Genomic DNA, 25,829 nt, shown 5'->3' on the forward strand with positions numbered 1-25,829 from the left:
ATTCTGCACTTTAGTCAACTTACATGTTTGCATATTTCTTTTTAAATGTTTGTAGCTATTTTCATAGCTCTGTGATATGCATCTGCAGCTGGCTTGTAAAGCTCTTCAATAATTTCTTTGGTTACCGCCCACCCCTGCATCCCTCCCACTCATATAAGCCATTCAGAGTTTACTACTTAAAGGTAAACTTGAATTTCTTCTCATCTTAAAATTGCATAAATTATATGAAATTCTCAATAAATTTATTTACATTTGGTGGGGGTGGGGCGCGATGTAAAAACACTATATTAAATAATAACATCGGTTTTTAACACCCATCCTAATAGAAACGTTAAAATAGAATGGGGTAGGGAGGAGGGGTGGAGGCGGAGAAGGGATGTACGTCTCAGGATACAGGAAATACGGTAAGAGCGAAACAGGAGGAAGCCAGCTCTGTGCCTGGAGGGGACCCGCCGCCATCTCAGGTCTCTTGGCTTTGCCAGGGCCCACCGGAGAAAACTGAGGCCCCGTTTCTATAATCCTTATGGGAGACCAACCTTGTGCCTCCGGGAGATCCACTCTCCCACCTGGAAACGCACGGGAAGCCAAGCCTCCAAAAAAGCGCTGCCTCCTCGCTCCGCGTTGGGATTATCCGGAAGGAACTCCCAACGGAGGTAGTACCACTCTACCCTCCGCACCTCCTCCTGCATCAGCCGGCCTGAAGTCGCACCCTCCTCCTCCGGAGAAGTAGAGAAATAAATTTCTCCCACCGTAAACCAGGTCAGATTCTTTCTCATCTAGGTCATCTAGGCTCTTTGAAACTTATTTGTGCATTCTCACAGATATCCTTCCCCTTTTCCCTGTTTTTTCCATGATTTCAAAATAGAAAGAAGAACATGCAGGGATTAAGCAGCTCTTTCACAAAATACGCTTGAGTGAAATGGTGGATATTTAATGACATTAAATAATTATTTTTAATATTTTAGATGAAATACTTGTAGTTACATTTTCTAAGAAATAGACTTGAATGTTCTGATTTGCTTGAAAGTAAGTCATTGGTGCCAAGGTGGAGGGAAGGTGTAATAAAAATGTTCATGAGTTGATAATTTAAAGCTGGATGATGTATATGTGGGGATTTATTGTATTATTCTCTCTACTTTTGCGTGCCTTGGAGAAATTTTTTATTTAAAAAAACAATGCCTGGTTCAAGACCAATAACAAGCATCTATTGAAGGCCAGCCTTCCGAAGTGTATGTCTTTCTCTGTGTAAGGCAGGAGAGTTGAATAATTTTTTTTTTTAAAGCAACAATGTGATAGTCAAATCCAAGTGCCATAATGTTTGCTTGTTCAAGGTATTCAGGAAGGGTGGAGGATGGACAAGTCACTGCCTGGTAGTAATCATGAGCTATCAAAAAGGAGGGGGTGGGGCAGACGCGGTGGCTCACGCCTATAATCCTAGCATTTTGGGATGCCGAGGCGAGCAGATTAGGTCAGGAGTTCGAGACCAGCCTGGCCAACACGGTGAAACCTCGTCTCTACTAAAGTTAGAAAAATTAGCCAGGCGTGATGGTGGACACCTGTAATCTCAGCAGCTCTGGAGGCTAAGGCAGGACAGTCGCTTGAACCTGGAAGGCAGTGGTTGCAGTGAGCCGAGATCACGCCATTGCTCTCCAGCCTGAGAGACAATAGCAAAAAACTACGTCTCAAAAAAAAAAAAAAAAAAAAAAAGGAAGGAGGAACTTTGGGTGGACCTTAAAGGTTGAGTGACATCTGCCATGTGGAGGGGCAGGGAATGCTTTTCAGTCTGAGGGTTTCCAGAGAAAAGGCAGAGTTCTTCTGGAAACAGCTTGGCTATAATTTTGAATCTACAAGAAGGACTTAGGAGGTGAAGATAAAGTGCTTCAGGGCCTTAAATATTATGCTGAGCGTATACTTCATTCCAATATCCATCAGGCGATACTATTTGTATTTTAAGATTCCTATTCTTACTATCAGAAAAGGAATCTCTGATATTTAGATGAACTTTATAGAACGCAAAATATAAAACTGAATCTGACCCAAGTTTTATAGATCCTTTTAATTCAAAGGAGAGAAGCATCTTTTTTTCATTCGTGCAGTAAACCTTTAGGAAGCCCTTGCAATGGGTAGGAATTATTCTGAGAGCTATAGGGGATGGATGGCCAAGGCCTAGTACATAATAGGAGTGAAACAGATATTTCAATAAATAAATCAATGAATGATGGGACAGCATTGGTGACCAAAGAAGTTTTAGACATTGGGTTCGTTGGTAATGCATAGAAAAAAAAAAAAAATAGAGCTCTATTTTACTTGAAAGCATCTCCCTGTCATTCCACACAGCTTTACTGCTCACATGTTTACAAACTCTATTCAAAGGGGTGGTGGAGTGGAGGGTTGCAGGGTGTAGGGAGAATATTGCGCAGATAGAAAACAAAAGAGCAACCCCCGGCGCAGTGGCTCACGCCTGTAATCCCAGCACTTTGTGACGCCGAGATGGGCAGATCACTTGAGGTCAGGAGTTCGAGACCAGCCTGGCCAATATGGCGAAACCCGTCTCTACTAAAAGTAAAAAAAAAAAAAAAATTAGCCGGGCATGGTGGTGTGTGCCTGTAATCTCAGCTACTCGGCATGCTGAGGCAGGAGAATCGCTTGAACCCAGGAGGTGGAGGTTGCAGTGAGCCGAGATCGTGCCACTTCACCCCAGCCTCGGTGACAGAGCAGGACTCTGTGCAATAAATAAATAAATAAACAATTTTTAAAAATATAAAGAAAAAAAGAAAATAAAAGAACAAAACAATAAGTGCAAGAACTACGTAATTTCCCCTCCAAGTGATTCAAATCACTGAAAATTGTAATAATAGCCAATATTTACTAAAGATTTATGTGCCAATTTTCTAAAGGGCTTTGAGTGTTATCATTTATTTAATCACAACTCTACTAGAGAAGTTTGTATAGGCCAAGGGAAGTCATATGACTTGCCACAAGTTACACAGCACAAAGTGGCTGAGCTGAGCTTTGAACCCAGAACATTTGATTCCAGAGTTTATGCTCTAAACTACTATATAATACATCCTTTCTAATACTATGTATACAACTGTTTTATAGGAATATATCATTGAAATTGAGGTAGGGGAAGGATAATGATTTGAGGAGACCAGAGGACAAAGAGATGGACAAAAACAGAAAAAATGATGTCACAATATTTTTTATTATTTTTCAGTCTTTGAGCGATTGCAGTATGACTCCATTTCCCTGGTGCATTCATATAATAGTTCACCTGGTGAAAATAATGAAGACTATTTACAATGCTACCCTGCTTTTTCTGATGTCCTGCACCTGGAAGTTGTGCTTTTTAAGGTAATCTCTTTGCCAAAAATTATTCAGAGGAGGAAGAGAAAAAAAATAGTTGGTTTTGACACATTTAAAAGTAGCCAAACAAAACATAAAAAGATAGCAGCAAATGATAAAATTGAAACTGTATTCTACATTATATGAAAACATATTCATAATAATAGTGTAATCTGAAGAAATGCTTTGTTAGATTCACTTGTAATTACCTTATAGTTTCTATTATTACTGTGAAATATGCCATCTTTTTAACTATATCTTCTAATTGCTTCTAGTAAATGGGAATATGATTAATATTTTTGTATATTGATTTTATATGCTGTAACCTTCTTAAATTCTATTTATTCTAATAATTTATAGATTTTCTTGGATTATCTGTTAATTAATTATGTTTTAAATCATGACAGTTTCTTTCCAATATTTCTTTAGCTTGTATTACTGTGCTAGCTAGGATCTTCGGTACAAAGAGGAACAATATCATTGGTAGAGGATTTCCTTATTTTGTTCCTAAATTCTACAAAAGTTTCACCTCTTTTAGTAGATTGTCTTTCTCAAGTTAAGAACTTTTGTTATATTCCTAGTTTGCTGAGAGGTTTTATTACAAATATTATGAAGTTTTTTCCCGTCTATATGTACTGCCATGTTCATATCCTTTTTTTCACCATTAATATCACACTGTGACCATGAGATAAATTACAGTAATCAATTTTCTAATGTATTTCTTGCTTTTGCTTTCATCAAGCCTCATCATTGGATATTTTGTTTCCTATTTTAATCATTTTGACTTTTATTTTTATATTGAACTTTCTTCTACTTTGCTTTTGTTGTTCTTTTTCTAATTTATTGAGTTGGATCTTTAGCTTCTTAATTTTCAATGTTCTTCTGTAAAATAAGAATTTAGAACTATAAATTTTCTTCTACCACTTTAGAAATATTTCACAGGCTTTTATATATAGTATTTTTATCATTCAACATTTATTATTTTTAAATTTCTCTTATAATTTTTTTGACCCATGAGTTTTTTTTTTTCAATTTCTAATCATATGGGATTCCTTTTTTTAAAATTATATTATGAAATCATTACTCCCATTCTAGTTTAATTTTATCTTTTTTTCTGCTTTAATTTTTTTGATATCTATAGACTTTATTATATGCTCCTTATATAGTCATCTGGTATGTTTAAAGAGTGAGCAATCATATAAAAGGAAATATGGTCATAACTGATTGAAGTAATAAAATCCTGAAACTAAATAACTCATAATTAATTGCACAACATATATTAGATTTCATTACATCAGTATACAGCTTAGTAGTAAGGTCTCCTAATGGCCATAAACCTCTAAGGTGTTGTCATCCTGAAAAATGAAGGAGGAGAGAGAGTTGTTGGGATGCTAAATGGAGAAATCTTCCATAGTGCTGGTGTGATGTATCCTAAGTTGTAAAGTTATAGGGCATCGCCACCTAGTGGCAGAATTTCATGCCTTAAAGGGACTTTCCTTGTTTTCCAAGGAGCAATGTGTCTTGTTCACTTTCTAACCATCCCTCTCTGATGCTGTCCTTCCTAAAATCCATGCCTCTTCCCACACAGTGTAAACCCATCTGCTTTTCATCCATCAGTCTGTCAAGGATTTGGTTATGCCAATTTTTATGTTCACCTAACTTTTTAATTCCAAGTACTTTGGTTATTTTCAAAGCTACACACAGGATGCCCATATTTTTAAAACTCCATCCTATTTGTGAAGGATCATTACTTTGGGCTTTGGCCCAGTTTTTATTCTTACTGCTGAATCTTTTCATAAGTCAAAATTAGTGCAGAGTTAATGCTGTAAAAGAGAGTCCTTAAAGTAAATAGCTAAATGAAATAATTACCAAAATGTACACTTTGGATGTATTAAGATTCTAGAATTTAAAAACAGGAAAAGGTCCCATTAGTGAAAATTCCATCACTAACCTTTTGGTACCACTTGTAGAGCATCACATAAATATTCAGACCATGATAGCTCGGTGCAGGAATGTTACCAAATATTTCCATGCAATCTGGAAATAGGACCAGAGTTGGCAATTGGGGGTCTGAAGTCCCAACATCCCTTATGCTGCTTCCTACACCTTGACAACAGGAAAGCTGAGTGATGCTAGGTAGTGCACTACAACAGTGAACGTAAGCCAGCCATCTGTTTTTCGCAAAGTATAGTAAAATAGAAAAACAGAACATAGACCACTTCAGAGTACAAACATATCCTTCTTCAAGATTTAGGAAAACCGTACATTCAAAACCAATCTCAAACTTTAAACAATAAAAGATATCAAACATTTTAAACTGTACAAAGCAAATTAGCAAGATTTTAATGTTGGCAGTTTTAAAATGTCACCTATCCAAAACACAAAACAGGGAGATAGCCAAGTCTTAGCTCCATCCTAATCAAAGCTGTCATGCAGATCCAGTTCCACTCTTCTCATCTCCAGCAGGTACTTCACTCAAGCAGGTGACACCCAAGGGGAGCAGACGGACCAGAAACAAGAGTGCCACATAGAAGGAAGAAGAGAGGGGACCTTGAACCTTAGCTACTGGTTAGCTATTCAACTTTGATGATATTCAGCGTTTTCCCAAGTTACTCTTTCTCGCTTCTCATCACATAATTTACATTATGCATACTATGTGCCAGAGACTGTTAGTGCTTGACATGTAGTCAGTTAATTTTCACAACTCTGTAAAGTAGGTTTCTATCATTAGCTCTATCTTAGGGCCAAAGAAACGGAAGCACAGAGAGGTTAAATTGTATTCCTAAAGCACTACACAGTTAGCAAATAGATTCAGACCTGTGCAATCTAACCCAGAATTAGCTCTGAATCACTCTACCATTCTGTCTACAGGACGACAAGCCTGTGTGTTTCAGGCACTCTCATGGTGATTTTTCACACGGGACAGCTTTTGATAATAGAAAGGCCCTCTCTTTCAAATGAAAGGACTTCACTGATGGATTAACAAATTCTCACCCATTCACCTATGTGAGTGAAATACTAGATCTACTTTCTTAGTCTTCATAACAAGCAGGACGATAACCGTAATTTATAATGAATACAAAACATTGATTTAGTGTTCAAAGAACTTTTGCACACTTGTTCTCATTTAGACGAGTGAAGTAATCTGGAGACATAGAATAGGCATTCACTTTGGCTTTAGGAAGGACTTTCACAAAATCAGAGGTTGCCCTACATAATACCACACTTTTTACCTTGAGCAGGTAGATAGCCTGGGGGTTCCGTTATACCTTTTTTTTTTTTTTTTTTTTTTTGTCTTTCAATGTTTTATTTTTCTCACCCAGGTAAATGTCTGTGCTTTTTATGGTACTTTAAAAAATTTCCTATTTACATGTTTTCTTTTTTTTTTTTTTTTTAATTTATTTATTATTATTATACTTTAAGTTGTAGGGTACATGTGCATAACGTGCAGGTTTGTTACATATGTATACTTGTGCCATGTTGCTGTGCTGCACCCATCAACTCGTCATTTACATCTTAGTCCATTCTATTTGTTCCCCTGTCCTTCAGCAGTGCCCTTAGACTTGCTTTAAACATTAATCGCATTCGTAAGCATGGTTTCTAGGGTCAGAACCCAGCCTCCCTCCACCCACCCAGCTCCCTACACATCTTGACAGTGCTTTTTGAGATGCCTCAGTTCTAGTCTCCTTGTAATTGTGCACAGTACATGTCTGAACAAATAGACCAGAGTCCTGCAAAAGTGATCTTGAAATCACAATTAAAAGAACCTTTGGAGAGATCTACTCAGGAAAATTTTCTGAATAGACAAATGCTTTTAAAGGGGATTCTAGACAGTCCATCTTCTCTGCCTCCTTCTGCAAAGTAGGACTACACTAAAACCTTGTCACAGTGTGACCTGAGCAAAACCATTATCAAGTGATCTAGTCATCTTGAACCAGACAGAAGAAAATTGACATGATTTCAAGATAGGTTTAGAAAAATAATCTGACTAGCAAAAAAAAAAGGGGGGGAGGGTGGGATTCTTAGGGAACTTAAGAGGCTTAATATTTTAGCAAAAATTTAAAGATGCTCTTTATGATACACACATTTCTCATTGCTTTACAAATTTTAAATGTAACTCAAATTTGTTTTTCACACCGTTTGGTTATTTGAGGTGTAAGGCATTCCTGCCGCAAACAGCAATGACTTGTCCTGGAAAACCAGGGAGGCTGCAGGTCCTACTGTTCCTTCTCTACTAGCTGTGGCTCCAGACTCTCACCTCCACCAAAGAAAGCATTTCAGAATTTAGGAGTGGAAATGATGACAACATTGAATAATTCTAATTTTTTCTTTTTTTTTGAGATGGAGCCACTGTCGCTCAGGCTGAAGTGCAGTGGCGCGATCTAGGCCCACTGCAACCTCCACCCCCCGTGGTCAAGCAATTCTCCTGTCCCAGTCTCCCGAGCAGCTGGGACCGCCCGCCACCACGCCCGGCCAATTTTCCGCATCCCTCGTAGAGATGGGGTTTCACCATGTTGGCCAGGGTGGTCTCGAATTCCTAACCTCAGGAGATCCACCCGCCTCAGCCTCCTACAGCGCTGGGACCACAGGCATGAGCCACCGCACCTGGCCAGTGATTCTAATTTATATTTTTTAAAATTACCTTACAATCTTAAAACTTTTAACTGATTAGTATGCAACCCTTAAACTTTATAACAATCATTTCCAAAGTGGAAAAGTCACTGGGATATGGGGACAAGTATGATTTGTCTTTGTACTTCTGTTTTTCTAGTGTCTACTTTTTGTTTTCTAGTCTACATGTTAGCACAGGAGTATATATATTACTTAAGTATACCTATGTTGGGGTGCATACATAATTTCTTTTTAAATGATAGGATGCAAAATCAAATCTATTCAGATAGCAGTGAAGAGGCTGTTTCTGAATCCTGGCAAACTAGGGGATGCATACCCCCTTCTTTTATTTAGTAGCTTCCATAAGGATGTAACTTACGGAAGTTATATCCTTCCATAAACTGATAGGCTATCTAACCAGTGAGGAAAACTGATAAAGTGGCCTCTGAGCTCCAGAAAGCACTTAAACACAACTGAAAATATCTTGAAAGTTTGGAAAAAAAATTTAACAGTAAATGGATTCAGTAGTTATTCAGTATAAGGTTTGGAATTCAAAAACTCCAGCCATTACAATAGACATTTATTTAAAGTAAAACATCTGCAGACCAAATAATTCTTAACATTGTTTCAGGTTTGACCATCTTCATAACAGCTGCATCCACAGACTTCAACTACTTGATTACTTCTTTGCCCATTCTTCTTTCTTTTCTTTCCCAAATAACCTCTTTCAGATACAGTTCAAGGTAGAAATTTTCCTCTTCATATTTGGTCCACTGCTCTTTAGGCAAGATCTGATGCTTCATGGTCAGGTCCAGTGCCCTCTTAATGTGAAACATCCTGTCATTATAAAGGTTCTCAGGAAGCCTTCTTATGGCTTGTTTTACGTCTTCATCCTCATATATTGTATCATCTCGCATTAACCTCAGTTTATTGAATCCTGCGGCATTGTAATACCATTTTTGAATACGATCCAGCCACTTGCCTGATGCTGAAATGGCCTGCTTGCCAGCCATTTTGACTTGCCAGCCATTTTGACTTGCTTTAATTTTTTTTAATCCTTCTTATAACAAGATACAAAAATTATACATTGGCTGCTCATCCCAACAGAATTTGGCAATAGAAAACATTTTCTTTCATTAAATACATAGAAAAAGTATGGTTATTGATATTGATGTAGTTATTATTGAATTTTGTATTCATGTTTTTAAATTTTTTATTTTTATTTAATTTCACACTTGAAAAACTGGGAATATTACAAAGAACTCCCAAAGTGCCCTTTACCCAAATTCACCAATTAACATTTTATCACGTTTGCCTTATCATTCTGTTTTTCTCTTCCTCTCCTTCTCCTTCTCCTATTTGATAGTAATTTGCAAATATCATTCTCCTTTACCTCTTAATATGTCAGTATGTATTTCCTCAGAGTGATGATTTCCTCTTATCATATTCCATATCTTATTCCTTTACTTTCCTCAGTAAATGTGTCACAATCAAGAAATTTGACATTGTTTCAATATTGTAATCTACGCCATATTCCAATGTTATCAGTTGTCCCAATAATGTCTTTTATGGTTATTTTCTTTCCTTGGTCAAAGTGCTAATCCAAGATGATGCATTGCATTTACTTGTCATGTCTCTCCAGTTTTTAATATGGAACAATTCCTTGACCTTTCTTTGTCTTTTATGTGTGTAGAAAAACAAACTCAGCTTCTGTCATTATATTCTCACAACCCCACTTCTGACGCTGATTGTGTGGAAAAAAAACAGTTTTTCTTTGGCTCTTGTACCACAACAACCAACACAGAAAACTTGTGACCAAATGTATTGGGATTTCTTCTCACCAACAAGCAAGTAAACAATTCTGTAGTGGACACCAGCTGAGTGTTCTCCAATCCAATTCAATTCTGAAGCTATCTCCCTGCAGAAAGTATCAGATCCCACAGACTGAGGGCTTAGTCCCACGAGACTGCCTCAACTTTAGACATTAGTTTCAAATCTGGGCCTCTGGAACTTTTAACTGACCTGCTTCAAGTTAGGGTTCCCGCAACCCCTCTCTTTAGGCTCAAATAATTTGCTAGAAAAACACACAGAACTCAGGGAAACACTTACTTACATTTACCCCTTTATTCATAAAGGGTATTTTAAAGGCTACATATAAACAGCCAGATGAAGAGATACATAGAGTGAGGTCTCGAAGGGTACTGAGTACAGGAGCTTCCATTCCTGTGGAGTTGGGGTGTGCCACCCTCCTGGCATGTGGATGAGTTATTTTTCACCTTTCTACAATCCTCCACAAATTCAGTTGTACTTTGTCCTCTTGTGCTTTTCATGAAGACTTCATTCGATAGGCACTAATGAAACATGAACAGCCATGTAGAAATGTGACTGGACTAAAGGGTATGATCTAATACCAATAGACTTGGTGGAGAAACCCAGCAAGGCTTGCCTGTTCAGATTCTTCTTGGCTTCTTTGTGCAGCATTCCTTCCTCCTGGGTATGGGGCAGGACTCTTTCTGAAATGGGGGTCTTATGACCCACAGTCAAACTAGATAGGTCAGAGAATTTCTTTACATCCAGCTCCAAGACAGAAAGCCGGGTGAAGATTAGAGTGTATTTTTAGTTTCTATGGCTTGCCTTTGGGAGAAAAAAAAGCAGGTAGAAGGAGGGCAGGAGAAAGAGAGAGATTCTGTTTTCTGAATCCTAAAGTGCCCCAACATTATACATATATATACATATGTATGTATATATATAGACTGTCTCTCACTTTTATTTCTCTGAAGCTGTTTCAAAGCTGCTTCAGGAACCAAAGACAAAAGACCAAATACTTTAACAAAAGATGTGCTTATTATTTTAGTCGCTTAGGAAATAACAAGAGATTTGGGAGTTATGAGCCAGGAACCATGGACAATTTCAATATATATATCACAATATCACACATTGGCAATTGGCACTTGTGTAAATATAGGACACTTATTTCATAGATTGTCCTTTAATTTAAATTTGTTTGCCATTTCCCCATTATTTAGAGTACGCATATTAGCAAAAGCACCACAGAAGTGAAGTGTTGTTCTCAGGGCATCATATTGGTGGCACATGATGCTGGTTTGACCCTCTAGTAGTAAAGTTAACTTTGATTACTTGGTTAACATTGTGAATAGTTGCTAGATTAATCCACTTTACAGTTACAATTTTCCTCTTTATAATTAATGATTTTGCTGGGGATACTTTGAGACTATGTAAATATCCTGTTCCTCATTAACTATCATCCACTAGTTTTCAAATCCATTGATAATTCTTGACTGAATCAGATATTGCTATGATGAATGCAAAATGGTGATTTTCAAACTCCATCATTTTTATTACATTTATTAGTTTATATTCTACATCAATGTAGAGCTTTTTCTCCATTTATTTGTTTATTAATTACTTTGGACACATAGATTTTTACTTTATTTTTAAAATACCCTGTTGTTATTATTTATTTTAATACCCAAATTGTCTCAGATTTAGTGACTGGCTGCCCATTTAAGTTGGCTCACCTGTCTTTTGACATGTCTCATCATTCTTAAACACACATTTTACTTACTTTAAAATTTTTTTACTTCCTTACTTTCAGGCTTGTGTTTTACTTCCTACCCCATTAATCATTTCTTTCTGGAGACAGTATTTAGAAACTAAGTCATTGTATATAGCTGTGTTTTAGCTTAACGTTTTGTTATTTTCCATTTAAGAGACAATATTGCTTATGTGATAATGATTATTTAATGTTTGTTGAAACTTGCTTTATGTCCCAGAGAACATGATCAACTAATGTTTTATGTGTGCCTGGAAAGACTGTGTATCTGATTTTTGCATGTAGTGTTCTGTTCATTAAATTTAATTGTGTTGTTTAAATCTTCTCTATTCCTAAGTTTTTTGTTTGCTGGACCTATCAGTTACCGAGAGAGTTAAAATCTCCCACTGTATTTATGGATTTGTCAAATTATTACACTTTTGACAATTTTTGCTTTGTACACTTGAGGCATTGTTAGTATGTACATACAAGTCTAGAATAGGTACATATTTTACAATTTTAGGAACTCTTTTTATCTTTTTGAATGTAAAATTTTTTGTTTGCTGGGTCTTTTAAATTTTTTTTAAACCTTTCTGGGTACCTAGTAGTTGTATACATTTATGGGATATATGAGATGTTTTGATACATGCGAAGTGTAATAATCACATCATGTACAATGGGGTGTCCATTATTTGAAGCATTTATCCTTTGTGTTACAGACAATTTAATTATACAGTTATATTATTATTGACTATAGTCACCTTGCTGTCCTATCAAATAATAGGTCTTATTCATTCTTTTTTCCTACCCGATAACCATCCCCACTCTCCCCCACCACCCAGTACCCTTCCCAGTCTCTGGTAACCATCCTTCTACTCTCTATCTCCATGAGTTCAATTGTTTTGATTTTTAGATTCCACAAATAAGTGAGAACATGTGATGTTTGTCTTTCTGTGCCTGCCCCATTTCACTTAATATAATGATCTCTAGTTCCATCCGTGCTGTTGTAAATAACTAGATCTCATTCTTTCTTATGACTGATTAGTACACCACTGTGTATATGTACCATATTTTCTTCATTCATGTATCTGTTGATGAACACTTTGGTCGCTTCCAAATCTTAGCTGTTGTAAACAGTGCTGCAACAAACATGGGAGTGCAGATATCTCTTTGATAATACTGATATCCTTTGTTTGGAGTATATACCCAGCAGTGGGATTGCTGGATCATATGGTAGCTCAATTTTTAGTTTTTTGAGGAATCTCCAAATTGTTCTCCATTGTGGTTGCACTAATTTACATTCCCATCAACAGTGTACAAGCATTCCCTCCTCCTCACATTCTCGCCAGCATTTGTTATTGCCTGTCACTTGGATATAAGCCGTTTTATTGAAGTGAGGTAATATTCCATTTTAGTTTTGATTTGCATTTCCCTGATGATCAACTACATTGAGTACTTTTTCACATTCCTGTTTGCCATTTGTATATCTTCTTTTGAGAAATGTCTATTCAAATCTTTGTCTCAATTTTGATCAAATTATTAGATTTTTTTCCTATTGAGTTGTTTGAGCTCCTTATATATTTTGGTTATTAATTTCTTGTCAAAAGGGTAGTTTGCAAATATTTTCTCCCATTGCACCTTTACTTTGTAGACTGTTTCCTTTGCTGTGCACACACTTTTTACTTGATATGATCCCATTTGTTCATGTTTGCTTTGATTGCCTTTGCTTGTGGGGTACTAGTTAAGAATTTTTTGCCCAGACCAATGTCCTGGAGACTTTTTCCTGTATTTTTTTGTTGTAGTTTCATAGTTTGAGGTGTTAGACTTAAGTCTTTAATACATTTTGATTTGATTTTTGTATATGGCAAGAGATAGCTATCTAGTTTCATTCTTCCGCATATGGATATCCAGTTTTCCCAGCACCGTTTATTGAAGAGACTGTCTTTTCCACAGTGGATGTTCTTGGCACCTTTGTGGAAAATGAGTTCTTTAGGTGTGTGGATTTGTTTCTGAGTTCTCAATTATCTTCCATTCGTCTATGTGTCTATTTTTGTGACAATACCATGCTGTTTTGATTACTGTAGTTCTGTAGTATAATTTAAAGTCAGGTAATATGATTCCTCCAGTTTTGTTCTTTTTGCTTAGGATAGCTTTGGCTATTCTGGGTCTTTTGTGGCTCCGTATAAATTTTAGGATTCTTTTTTCTATTTCTATGAAGAATGTTTTTTTGTATTTTGATAAGTATTGCATTGAATCTGTAGATTGCTTTTTTGCAGTATGGACGTTTTAACAATATTGATTATTTCAATTCATGAACATGGACTATCTTTCCATTTTTTTTTGGTGTCCTCTTCAATTTCTTTCATCAGTGTTCTACAGTTTTTATTACAGAGATCTCCCACTTCTTTGGTTGAGTTAATTGCTAGGTATTTAATTTTATGTTTGACTATTGTAAGTGGAATTATTTTTAAATTTCTTTTTCAGATTGTCCAATGCTGGCATAGGGAAATGCTACTGATTTTTGTATGTTGACATTGTATCCTGCAACTTTACTGAATTTATCAGTTCTTATAGTTTTTTGTGAAATATTTATGCTTTTCCAAACACAAGATCAAATCCTCTGCAAGCAAGGGTAATTTGACTTCTTCCTTTCCAATCTGGATGCCCTTAATTTCTTTCTCTTGTCTGATTGCTCTAACTAGGACTTGCAGTACTATGTTGAGTAACAATGGTGACAATGGGCATCCTTGTCATGTTTCAGATCTTAGAGGAAAGACTTTCAGTTTTTCCCCATTTGGTATGATACTAGCTGTGGGTCTGTTATATATGGGTTTTATTATGTTGAGGTATGTTCCTTCTATACCGATTTTTTAAGGTTTTTATCATGATGGCATGTTGCACTTTATCTAATGCTTTTTCGGCATCAAGTGAAATGACCATATGATTTTTGTCCTCCATTCTGTTGATACTATATATAACCATTGTTGAACCATCCTTCCATCCCAGCGATAAATCCCACTTGGTCATGATGAATAATCTTTTTAATGTGTTGTTGAATTTGATTTGCTAGTAGTTTGTTGAAGATTTTTGCATCAATATTTATCAGAGTTAGTGGCCTGTATTTTTAAATTTGTTTTTGTCTGATTTTGGTATCAGGCCTCGTGGAATTAGTTTGGAAGTATCCCTTCCTCCTGTATTTTTCAGAATAGTGTGAGTAGGATTGGTATTAGTTCTTTAAATATTTGGTAGAATTCAGCAGTGAAGCCAACAGGTCCCAGGCTTTTCTTTACTGGGAGACTTTTTATTACAGCTTTAATCTTGTTACTTGTTATTGGTCTTCTCAGGTTTTGGATTATCTTTGTGGTTCAGTCTTGATATGTCATATGTGTAGAGGAGTTTCTCTATTTAGTCTAGATTTTCCACTTTATTGGCATATAGTTGCTCATAGTTGCCATTAATGATCCTTTGAATTTCTGCAGTATCAGTTGTAATCTCTCCTTTTCATCTCTGGTTTTATTTATTTGGATCTTCCCTCTTTTTTTCTTAGTCTGGCTAAAGGTATGTTAATTTTGTTTAACATTTCAAAACACCAACTTTTAATTTTATTTACTTACTTTATTTCGTATTGTTTTCTTCATTTCAATTTCATTTATTTCTGCTCTGGTGTTTATTATTTCTTTTCTTTCTCTAATTTTGAGTTTAGTTGGCTCTTGCTTTTCTAGTTCTTTAAGATTCATTATTGGGTTCTTTATTTTAAGTTTTACCTTTTTTTTATTTAGGCACTAAATAACTAAACTTATATATAACTAAACTTTATAGCTATAAACTTCCCTGCTTTTGCTGTATCCTATAGGTGTTTGTATGTTGTGTTTCCATTATCATTAGTTTCAATAAATTTTTCAATTTTCTTCTTGGTTTCTTCATTGACCCACTGCTTATTTAGGAACATATTGTTTAATTTCCAGGTATTTGTATAGTTTCCAAAAGTCTTGTTATTGATTTCTATTTTTATTCCATTGTGATCAAAGATGCATGATATTATTTCATTTTTTTTTGAATGTTTTAAGACTTGTATCGTGACCTAACATATGGTCATGTGACCTAACATAGTGGCTTTAGAGAATGATCCATGTGCTGAGGAAAAGAATGCATATTCTGCAGCCATTGGATGAAATGTTCTATAAATATCTGTTAGGTTCATTTGGTCTATAGTACAGATTAAGTCTGATGTTTCTTTGTTGATTTTCTGTTTGGAAGACCTGTCCAATGTTTCCTTGCTGTTAACATAGTTACTCCACCTTTCCTTTTTTGGTGGCATTTCTTTTTCCATTCTTTTACTTACTCACTTTTTTTCTTTCTTTTATCTTTTACAAAATGTTCTGCCAAAAAAATCAATGCATGAATTTGTTTGTTTCTGAATTTACCGATAGAATTTATAATTAGTATTAAGGATAAGCTTTATATATCCAAACATTATCTTTCTTTACTAATTTTTTATTTTATAGAATTTAAACTCTACAGAAAAGTCAAAAGATATCTTTCATATATTGTAGCACCATTCTTATCCAAGGCGGATACTTTCCAAAATCCCCAGTGGATGCCTGACATGGAGAGTAATTAATCCTATATACACTATGTTTCTTTCCTATACATATATATGTATGATAAAGTTAAATTTATAAGTTAGGTACAATACAAGATTAACAACAACAATAATAAAATAGAACAATTATTACAATATTCACAGTTTCATGGATAGAAGACTCATTCTTACAACAGGTCTTAGCAACTTCAACATATGATTTTTTTCTTCCCTTATTAAGTTGAAAACTTTCTCCTTTTCACTTAAAGGAAACACTTTACAGCTTCTCTTTAGCATATGTGAACTGCCAGCATTATCATTCTTACACTTTGGGGTTACTATTAAGTGAAATAATGATTACTTGAACACAAGCACTGTGATACTGCAACAGTTTATTGGATAACCAAGATGGCTAGCAAGTGACTGAAGGGTGGGTAAGGAATATAGCATTGATATGCTGGACAAAGGGATGATTCACGTCTAGAGCAAACATGAGATTTCATCACACTACTCACAATGGTGTGAAATTTAAAACTTATGAATTGTTTATTTATGGAATTTTCCATTTAATATTTTCAGACTGCAGTTAATCATGGGTAACTGAAACCGTGGATGAAGGGGGACTACTTTAGATTCATCAGTGCATCAATTTGGCTACATATGGCCTATCTCTCTTTCTAAATACTATATACATATATGTATACATACATACGCACATTTTTTTGCTGAACCATTGGGAAGTAGCTTGCAGATATCATGACACTTCAACCCTAAACACTAAATCATATATCTCTTAAGAACAATTAAATTACTATTACACCCAGAGAAACTTAACACTGATACAATACTATTATCTAATATACCATCCATATCAAATTCCCACAATTTTCCTAACAATATCCTTTATAGCTTTTTATTTGTTTTGGTCCAGGATCCAGTCAAGGGTCATGCATTGTATTTAGTTGTCATGCTCCTTTTTAGTATTTTTAAATCTAGAACAGCACCCTCCCTTTTTTTCTTGTCCTTTTTTTTGTGACATTGGCATTGTTGATGAGTCCAGGTAGTTTTCCTCTATATGTCTCACAGTATGAAATGTGTCTGATTGTTTTCCCGTGATTAGTTTAAGCATTTTTAGCAAGAAGACTACATGGGTGATGTTCTGTCCTTCTTAGGCACAAAATGCCAGTTTATCCCAAGATCATAGATACTTTTGGGGATTTTACAGATAGCTAGGGAGGTATTTTTTACTTGCCCATTAAAAAAGTTACTTTTCTGGACACAGGTCAAATTATGGTTTATAATTTGCACCATATTCCCTGTCTAGGTTACCTGTGTACAGAAATGCTGAGCATTAAGAGGAGTTTGTGTATCTATTCTGCCATCACATTTTCCTACCTCAGAGCATTTACTTAGTCCAGCTGGTTGTCTGTCTGTATGTTCACAAACTTTCACAATCAACTCAATAGGAAATAAAGTTTTTTTTTTCAGCAGCTTCATGTGCCGTCTCCTTAAGTACTTCTTCCTATGACTTGGTCACTTTTCCCCCTCTCATTGTATGAAGACTTTCTCATACTACTCTATATTGATCATTTTTAAGAGGCAAATGTGATATGATCAAGTTCCTCTCCTGTTATTCTTACCTCCTGACATGTTATCATAGCATCTGGGTCTTTTGTCTCTTTGGAAAAATAAGCCAGATTTTATTGCATGGATTCTGTATTAGTTTTATATTTCTACCATAACAAAATGATCACAAATTTAGAAATCTAAAACAACATATTTATTACAGTTCTGGAGGCCAGAAGCCTGCTATGGGTCTCATCAGACCTGATGAGAAGTCAAGCTGTTGGCTGGCTGCATTCCCTTCTAGAGGCTCTAGGAGGGAATCTGTGTCCTGCTCATTTGGTTATTGGCAGAATTCGGTTCCTTGCCACTGTAGATCTGTAGATCTGAGATACCTTTCTTGCTGGCTGTGAGCTAAGAGCTGTTCCTAGCTTCCAGAGGCCACCTGAATTCCTTAGATTGTCATCTCTTTTCTCCATCTTCAAAGCCAACCATGGCAAATTGAGTCCCTCTCATACTTAGAATTTCTCCATTTTCTTTTGTCATTACATCTTTCACTCACTTAGCTGGGGAAAGGTTCTCTGCTTTTAAAGATACATGCAATTAGAGTATGCCCACCCAAATAATTCAGAATATTCTCCCCCATCTCAAGATCTTTAACTTAATCACATCAGTAAAGTTCCTTTTGCCTTGTAAAATAATATAGTCATGGATTCTTGGAATTGCGGTGTGGACATCTTTGGGTGGCCATCACTTTGCCTACCACAGATTTTATTATAGCAGCAAGCCATAACCTGACACCCAGTGTATGATTCATCCATTTTTTTATTCAACCAACACAAATATTAAAGAATACCTATTAAATTGAGCATGTATTAAATTCCAGGCATTGTTTTATGTGCGAGGATTACAAAATTACAGCATGTAACTCATCAAGGAGTTCATAAACTGGTTTGGTAAGTTCTGTAGATAGAGATTGGCACAGAGTTCTGTAAGAGAACACAAGAAGGCATATGAGCAAGACTAGAAAAACCAGGAATGGCCTCCTGTATTAATCAGTATCTAAGCTCAGTCTTTGAAATGAAATAAGGTATTAAGTAAGGATGGATGATTGCAGATGGGTAAAGAACTTCAAGCAGTGAGAAAATAATGACCAAAGTTACAGAGTTCGAGGTAGGCTGGTTTTTGGAGGAGGTGGAGATGTATGGTAGGTAGTTTTCCTGGAGTGGAGAGATGGAGCTAGATCAGCAAGCTGAAGCATAAACATGAAGACTTTGTGCGCTACAAAGGCTCAAGATAGATCTGCAGGAAGTGGGAAGTGACTGACGATCTTGAAAGGGAGTGCTGTGTTCACATTTATATTTTATATAGGTCATACTAGTGGCCATGTGGAGGATAGTATAGTAGAACAAGATTGGGGTAAGAAGATCATTTAAGATGCTTGTATGAAAATCCTGACAAAAAGTGATGGAGGCTTGAACTCAGGCAATGGTAGTTGGGATGGAGCACAGATCAGTGGATTTGAGAAAGTTTTATGAAATATTATTGATTAGATGGTATATTAATCAGGGTTCAACCAGAGAAATAGAACCAGTGGGAGATATATATTAAGAAATGTATTGTAAAGAATTGGCTTGTGGGGGCTGTGTAGGAGAGTGGGCTTTCAGGAAGGACAAACTGGAACTCTTGGATATGGGCTGAAGCTGATGTCCGCAGGTTAAATTTATTCAGGGAAGCCTTAGCCTGGTCTTAAGATCTATCAGCTGATTGAATCAGGTCTACCCAAATTATTTAGGATCATCTCCTTTATTTAAAGCTAACTGATTATAGACAGTAATCACACCTACAAAATAACTTCACAGCAAAACCTAGTTAAATTGATAACTGGGGACTCTAGCCTAGCCAAATTGACACATCAAAAGACAATCACAGATGGGATGTCAAGGGAAGCAGAATAATAGAGGGTAGTTCTCAAGTATGTGGCTCGAGTATTACGTGAAATCACTAACTGAGTTACAGAACACAAGAGAAGGAGCAGGTTTTCAACATTTTCGGTAAGATACCTAGATGGAGGTTCCTGGCAAGCAGGTAAAGATCTGACATTGCAGGAGAGGTGTTGTCCATATAAATATATTTAGAAAACTGTCAGCATAAAGGTGATAGATGAAACCGGGAGAGTAAATTAAATAATCTAGAAGAAGGTATATATAGAGAAAAAGTTGTGGATTGAGAAGGAAATTCTGGGGACCACTAACATTTAAGGATTATCTAGAGAAAGATGAACAGATAAAGGAGTAATAGGGTGAGGGGAAAACCTGAAAAAGTTTGATGCCAATTAAGAAAAATGTAGTGAACAGCAGCATTAAATACATTAGAGCGTTCAGTACTGAAAAATACTTATTAATTTGTAAATTAAGTTTATTGGTGAATTTAGCATTAATGGTTTCTGTGTTGTGAGAGCAGAGGCCAGATTACAGTGGGTTGAAGAGTTACTAGGAAGTGCCAAATTGAGGGTAGCTGGCATACAAGATGGGATGAGAATGGAGGATAAAAATCTGACAATATTTATAATTAAATGATAACTGTGAGAAGATTAAGAGCCAAGTGAGTATTAAAAAATAATGGTAGGACCTTGCACAGTTTTATTGACTTAAAGTAACAAGAAAAAGGGTAGAGATTGAAGATATAGGACAGAAGAGAATTCAAAGTTACTGAGAAAGAAAAGAAATAGGCCTGGTTGTTAGAGAGGGTGCAGTGCCAAGAGAAGGACTTGTTTTATTCTTTGGATAAGACTAGGGTATTTGTACTCAGTGGAGGTAGTATCTTCCTGAGAGGGTGATTGGAAAGTTTGTGAAAGACATTTAAGATAATCATTATGGAAGGGCTTCCTGACATATTGTGGGCAGGGTCAATATTGCTAAATAACCTGCAATATGCAAGACAGCCTGCACAATTAGCTTTTTCTATATCCCATACAACTTTTGAATTATATCATCGGATTGAACACCTATTTTTGTTAATCTAGACCTTGAATTGAACTCCATTCTATATATAAATAAGCAAGTTTTTAATACACACTGACATTTCCAGGAATGTAACTACCATGTAATCCAAGGTAAAAACCTTTGTTTTGTTCAGAATCTTATCAAGAATGTTTATCATTTTGGGAAATCATGATACCTACAAAAATGCTGCTCTTGGCTGTTTGAAATCCAGATGACAACACACATGCATCAGTCAGTAATTGGAGCTGCCACATTTACAGGCATTCTCTCTTTATTTTTTGCATACTTCATTGTTTTTTAGTGTTGTCATGTCCCCACATTTACATCCTTTTTTTTTTTTTTTTTTTTTTGAGACAGGGTCTCTCTCTGACACCCAGGCTTGAGTACAGTGTCACAATCCCAACTCACTGCAGCCTTGACCTCCCGGGTTCAAGCAATCCTCCTGCCTCAACCCCCCAAGTAGCTGGGACCACAGGCACATGACGTCATGCCCAGCTAATTTTTGCGTTGTTTGTAGAAATAGGGTTTTGCCATATTACCCAGGCTGGTCTCAAACTCCTGAGCTTAAGTGATCTGCCCGATTCAGCCTCCCAAAAGTGCTAGGATTACAGGCATGAACGTCCGTGCCTGGCTGCACATTTACATCTTAAAATACATTGTATTTTATTATAAATTACTTTCTTGTCATTTCTATTTCATATTATAGATTTTTTGAAATTTTCATTTTAATATAATAAAGTAAGCATTAAAATATTTAAGAAAGGGAGTCAGATGGAATTGGAAACCATTGGCACAGAAGAAATAAGATAAGAATGAGTGAAAATGCCGATGTTTTAAACAACAATGAAGAGATTTGTGAGAATGGCTAATGCATTATACTTTGTGGAAGAGGTTACCATAGCTCTAATTCCCAAATCCAATGACTAGATTTCAGGCTTTATCTTGATCCTTCTGCAACGTTTAAAATTCTCTGCTTTCTTCCATTCTACAACATTCTCCTCTTCTAGTTCTTCTTTTATGTATTTGACCATTGTTTCTATTTTTTTCTGAATACCTCCTCAGCCTAGATCCTTAAATTGAGTGGTTTCTGAATCTTCCTATTTCAATCCTCACTTCTGCTTGGCAGTCTCACCCACTGTCCTGGGTTAAATAAAAAAGATATATGCAGATGGCCTCCAAATCTGTATTTCTAGCACAAACTTTCTGCCAGGCTCAAACTCGTGCAGCCACCTGCCTGCTGACTCTTTCTGTGTGATTGCCTTATCACCTTAGACTGAATGTGACCAAAACTGAACTCTTCATCACCCCACCAGCAGCACTACAAACCTCTTTATTCTTTATTGTTGGTACTAGTACTCCTAAGGCAAAAACTAGGGCATATATCATGTTTCTTCTGTCTCTCACTTCCTCTTTTTAATCTGTCACCAAGTCATAATGGTTATTTCTTCAAAATATTCCACGATTTTTTCTTCTGTTTTTCATTTCCAAAACTCTAGTCCCATTCCCCAGTTTGGACCCTCAACATTTTTCTCCTGAATGACAATAATAGTTTTCTAACTGATCTCCTGCCTCCAGTACTGCATACTGACTCTTGGTACAGCCTTTAGAATAGCCTCTAAAATAAATATCTGATCACATTGCTCCCCTACTTAAAATCCTTTAATGATTTTTTGCTTTCTATGAAAATCCTTTAATGATTTCTTGCTTTCTATGATAACGTCTAAAGTCTTAGCATGACCTAAAAGTTTCTCTGTGGCATACCTCTTACTCAAGCCTTATCTGTTGCCACCAATTCCTACACCTCATCCCAAACTCACACAACTCTTTTTTTTTTTTTTTTTTTGTATTTTATGCGCCACTGGGGTTTTCTTGAACATACTGTTATTTCATGCAGATTTCTTTGCACATTTGACTCCCTCTAACACCTTTACACCCTTGTTTACCTAGTGAACTTCATTCTTCAAATTCCTGCTCATTTGTTATAGCCTCAATAATTTTTTTCCTCATCCTATGTCTTCAGCCTCTAAAAATAATTGCTTCCTCTTTACTATTTCTATGCCTGGTATTTGTCTGCTGTTGCACATGTCAAACAATGACTTGGTGAATGAATGTACATTGAATTCTCAGTGTGGTACCTTTCCATCTGGTTGATTAGGAATTTTAAAAAGAATTACAATGCACAACAGAAGTTACTTCATTTGTTTTTAGGTTTTTGCTTTTTATTGTGGTATGAGTCATAGTAAAGTACATAAATCTTAAATATATAGTTCAGTGAATTTGTACATATAAGTATATACTAGTGTAATCAACACCTAGATCAAAATATACATCACTTCCAATACCCTAGAAAGCACATTTGTGTCCTTTTCAAGTTAACATCCACAAAAAGTAACCACTATTCTCACATCTGTCACCATTGATTGGTTTCGCATATTCTTGAACTTTATATAAATGAAATCACAGAATATGTACTCTTTTTAAAATTTTAACTATTATTTTACTTGTAGGGGCTACATACACAGGTTTATTACATGGATATATTGCACTGACATCCACTCCCTCCTGCTTCTAGTAATCTGCAGTGTTTATTGCTCCCATGTTTATGTCCATATGTGTTCAATGTTTAGATCCCACTTGTAAGTGAGAACATGTGGTATTAGATTTTCTGTTTCTGCATTAATTAATTTAGGATTATGTACTCCAGCTCCATCCATATTGCTGCAAAGGACATGATTTCATTGTTTTCTGTGGCTGCATAGTATTCCATGGCGTACATGAAACACATTTTCTTTACCTGGTCTACCACTAATGGGCACCTAAGTTGATTTAATGTCTTTGCTATTGTGAATAGTACAGTAGTGAACATACGAGTGAACACAGAGAGCTTGTGTCTTTTTGGTATAATGATCTATTTATCGTCAGTTATGTATACAGTAGTGAGATTGCTGGATCAATTGGTAGCTCTGTTTTAAAAATTTCTTTGAGAAATCTCAACTGCTTTCCACAGTGGCTGAACTAATTTACATTCACACCCCCAATGTATACGTGTTCCCATTCCTCCACAGCCTCAACAGTAGCTATTGTTTTTTTGACTTTTTTTTTTTTTTTTTTTCCGACTGAGTCTTGCTCTTTCACCCAGGCTGGAGTGCGGCTCACTGCAAGCTCCGCCTCCCGGGTTCACGCCATTCTCCTGCCTCAGCCTACTGAGTAACTGGGACTACAGGCGCCCAACACCACGCCTGGCTAATTTTCTGCATTTTTAGTAGAGACGGGGTTTCACCGTGTTAGCCAAGATGGTCTCGATCTCCTGACCTCGTGATCCATCCGCCTGGCCTCGGCCTCCCAAAGTGCTGGGATTACAGGTGTGAGCCACCGTGTTTTTTGACTTTTTATAGCAGCCATCCTGATTGGTGTGAGATTTTTTTTATTGTGGTTTTGATTTGCACTTCACAAGATTGTACTCTTTTGTCAGATAGGTTTTTATTTGAAGCCTTATCAGTACCTTAGAACTCTGCGGCACCCTAATGGTATCTGTGAGAAAAGAGATATGGAAACAGCTCTTGAGGGGATGCTCCAAGAGGAAGGCAAGGCTTCAACAACTCTTCTTATTTTTATTTTATTTATTATGATTATATTTTTTTGAGATGGAGTCTCGTTCTGTTGTCCAGGCTGGAGTGCAATGGCACGATCTCAGCTCACTGCAACCTCCACCTCCTGTGTTCAAGCGATTCTCCTGCCTCAGCCTCTGAGTAGCTGGGATTACAGGTGTGCACCACTATGCCCAGATAATTTCTTGTGTTTTTAGTAGAGATGGGGGTTTCACCATGGTGGCCAAGCTGGTTTCGAACTCCTGACCTCAAGTGATCCACCCGCCTCGGCCTCCCAAAAGGCTAGGATTACAGACATGAGCCACCGTACCCGACCAACAACTCTTGAATCATAAAAATCAGAAAGTCTATGATTATTTGGATGGGCATCCTCACAGTGAAATAGAATGTTTATCTAATGTGTTATCAGATGAAATGAAATATCCAGAAATTTGAAGGGACTGTGGAGGAAGAGATCTTAAAACAGTTCAAAGAAAGAAAGGGTGTTAATTTGAAATTAACTCAGTTCTATTCAGTCAACACTTACTGAAAACTTGATGTGTCAGGCACTATATGAGACAAAGGGCACACCCAGATTACTAAACCATGCACCTGTTCTTGAAGACCACTCAGTCTGGTGCTGGAGACAAAATCATTCTGTAAGGAAGAAGCTAAAGCTAGGAAGCACAAAGGATGAATAGTGATCCCAGACAGAGAAGGCTTCTTGGAAGATATAGTGCTTGAATTAAACTTACATTATAAGTGGGAGGCATTCAGGTGAAGAAAGTTGGCAAGGTATTTAGTTTTCAGTCATGTGAATTTGAGGTACCTGTGAGATATTCAAGTGAAGATGTCCACTAGAATGTCAGAAATATAAATAAAGAATGCAGACTTGAATGGCAATCAGCATATAGATGAGAGCTGTCATCATATAGATGAGAGTTGAAGCCATGGGAAAGTGTATATTGTGAGAAGAAAAAGTGGTCAAGAAGAAAATTTTGAAGAACCCAAACATTAAAATGACTGGGAGAGGAAGTGGGTCCTGGAAAGGAAACTGGATTGCCAAAAATAGTGAAAAAGGAAAGCAGAAAATGAGGTGTCCTGAAACCTAAGGGAAGAAACTATCTCAAGAAAAAGGTTGTGGTTAACAGTGTCAAATATTTTTGTAAGACAGGGATTTAAAAGCATCCATTGGTGATGGGGACAGAAGGGAAGGAAAAAAGCACTGAGTCTATCAAAGGAGGTCCTTTATTAGTGACTTTGGTAAGAGAAGATTTATTGGAGTAGAAGGGACAGAAAAAAGATTGTAGTGGATTGAAGAGTGCATGGAGGAGTATGAGGAAGTGGGTAAAGATAGGGAAGACATTGCTTCCAGGAATTTGAGCTGTGATGAGTAGCAAAAGGGGAAGAGAGTTATAATGGGAGGGGAACAAGGTTAAAGGAATCATCTTTTAAGATGGAAAAGACTTAAACTTGTTCAAATGTCAGTGGGAAAGATTAAATAGAGAGGAGTAGCTGAAGAGAGAGGAAAAAGTGGGTATAATGAATAGTTTGAAGGAAGCGAAGATTCTATGGGATCCAGA

The 25,829-nt window shown here is 36.5% G+C and overlaps 1 protein-coding gene and 1 pseudogene across 3 annotated transcripts in view; one reads left to right on the top strand and one right to left on the bottom strand.

Annotated features, from left to right (window-relative positions):
* Positions 1–428: 428 nt before the first annotated feature.
* The window catches only part of NBDY (negative regulator of P-body association), a 136,930-nt gene continuing 111,529 nt past the window's right edge, over positions 429–25,829 (top strand). For 2 of the 3 annotated variants that reach the window (XR_013412985.1, XR_013412986.1), the window contains exons 1-2: positions 429–759; positions 3,218–3,354. Coding sequence is in view for 1 of the 3 variants with exons in the window: in XM_077989151.1 (XP_077845277.1) it covers positions 524–730 (207 nt within the window). In the remaining 2 variants the exon portion in view is untranslated. Of the gene's footprint in view, positions 760–3,217; positions 3,374–25,829 lie in introns of those variants that run through there. The other variant, XM_077989151.1, reaches the window with a different exon arrangement.
* LOC114675069 (cytochrome b-c1 complex subunit 7 pseudogene) lies at positions 8,524–8,975 on the bottom strand (annotated as a pseudogene).

The sequence above is a fragment of the Macaca mulatta genome, chromosome X (genome assembly GCF_049350105.2).
Source record: "Macaca mulatta isolate MMU2019108-1 chromosome X, T2T-MMU8v2.0, whole genome shotgun sequence".
Classification (NCBI taxonomy): domain Eukaryota; kingdom Metazoa; phylum Chordata; class Mammalia; order Primates; family Cercopithecidae; genus Macaca; species Macaca mulatta.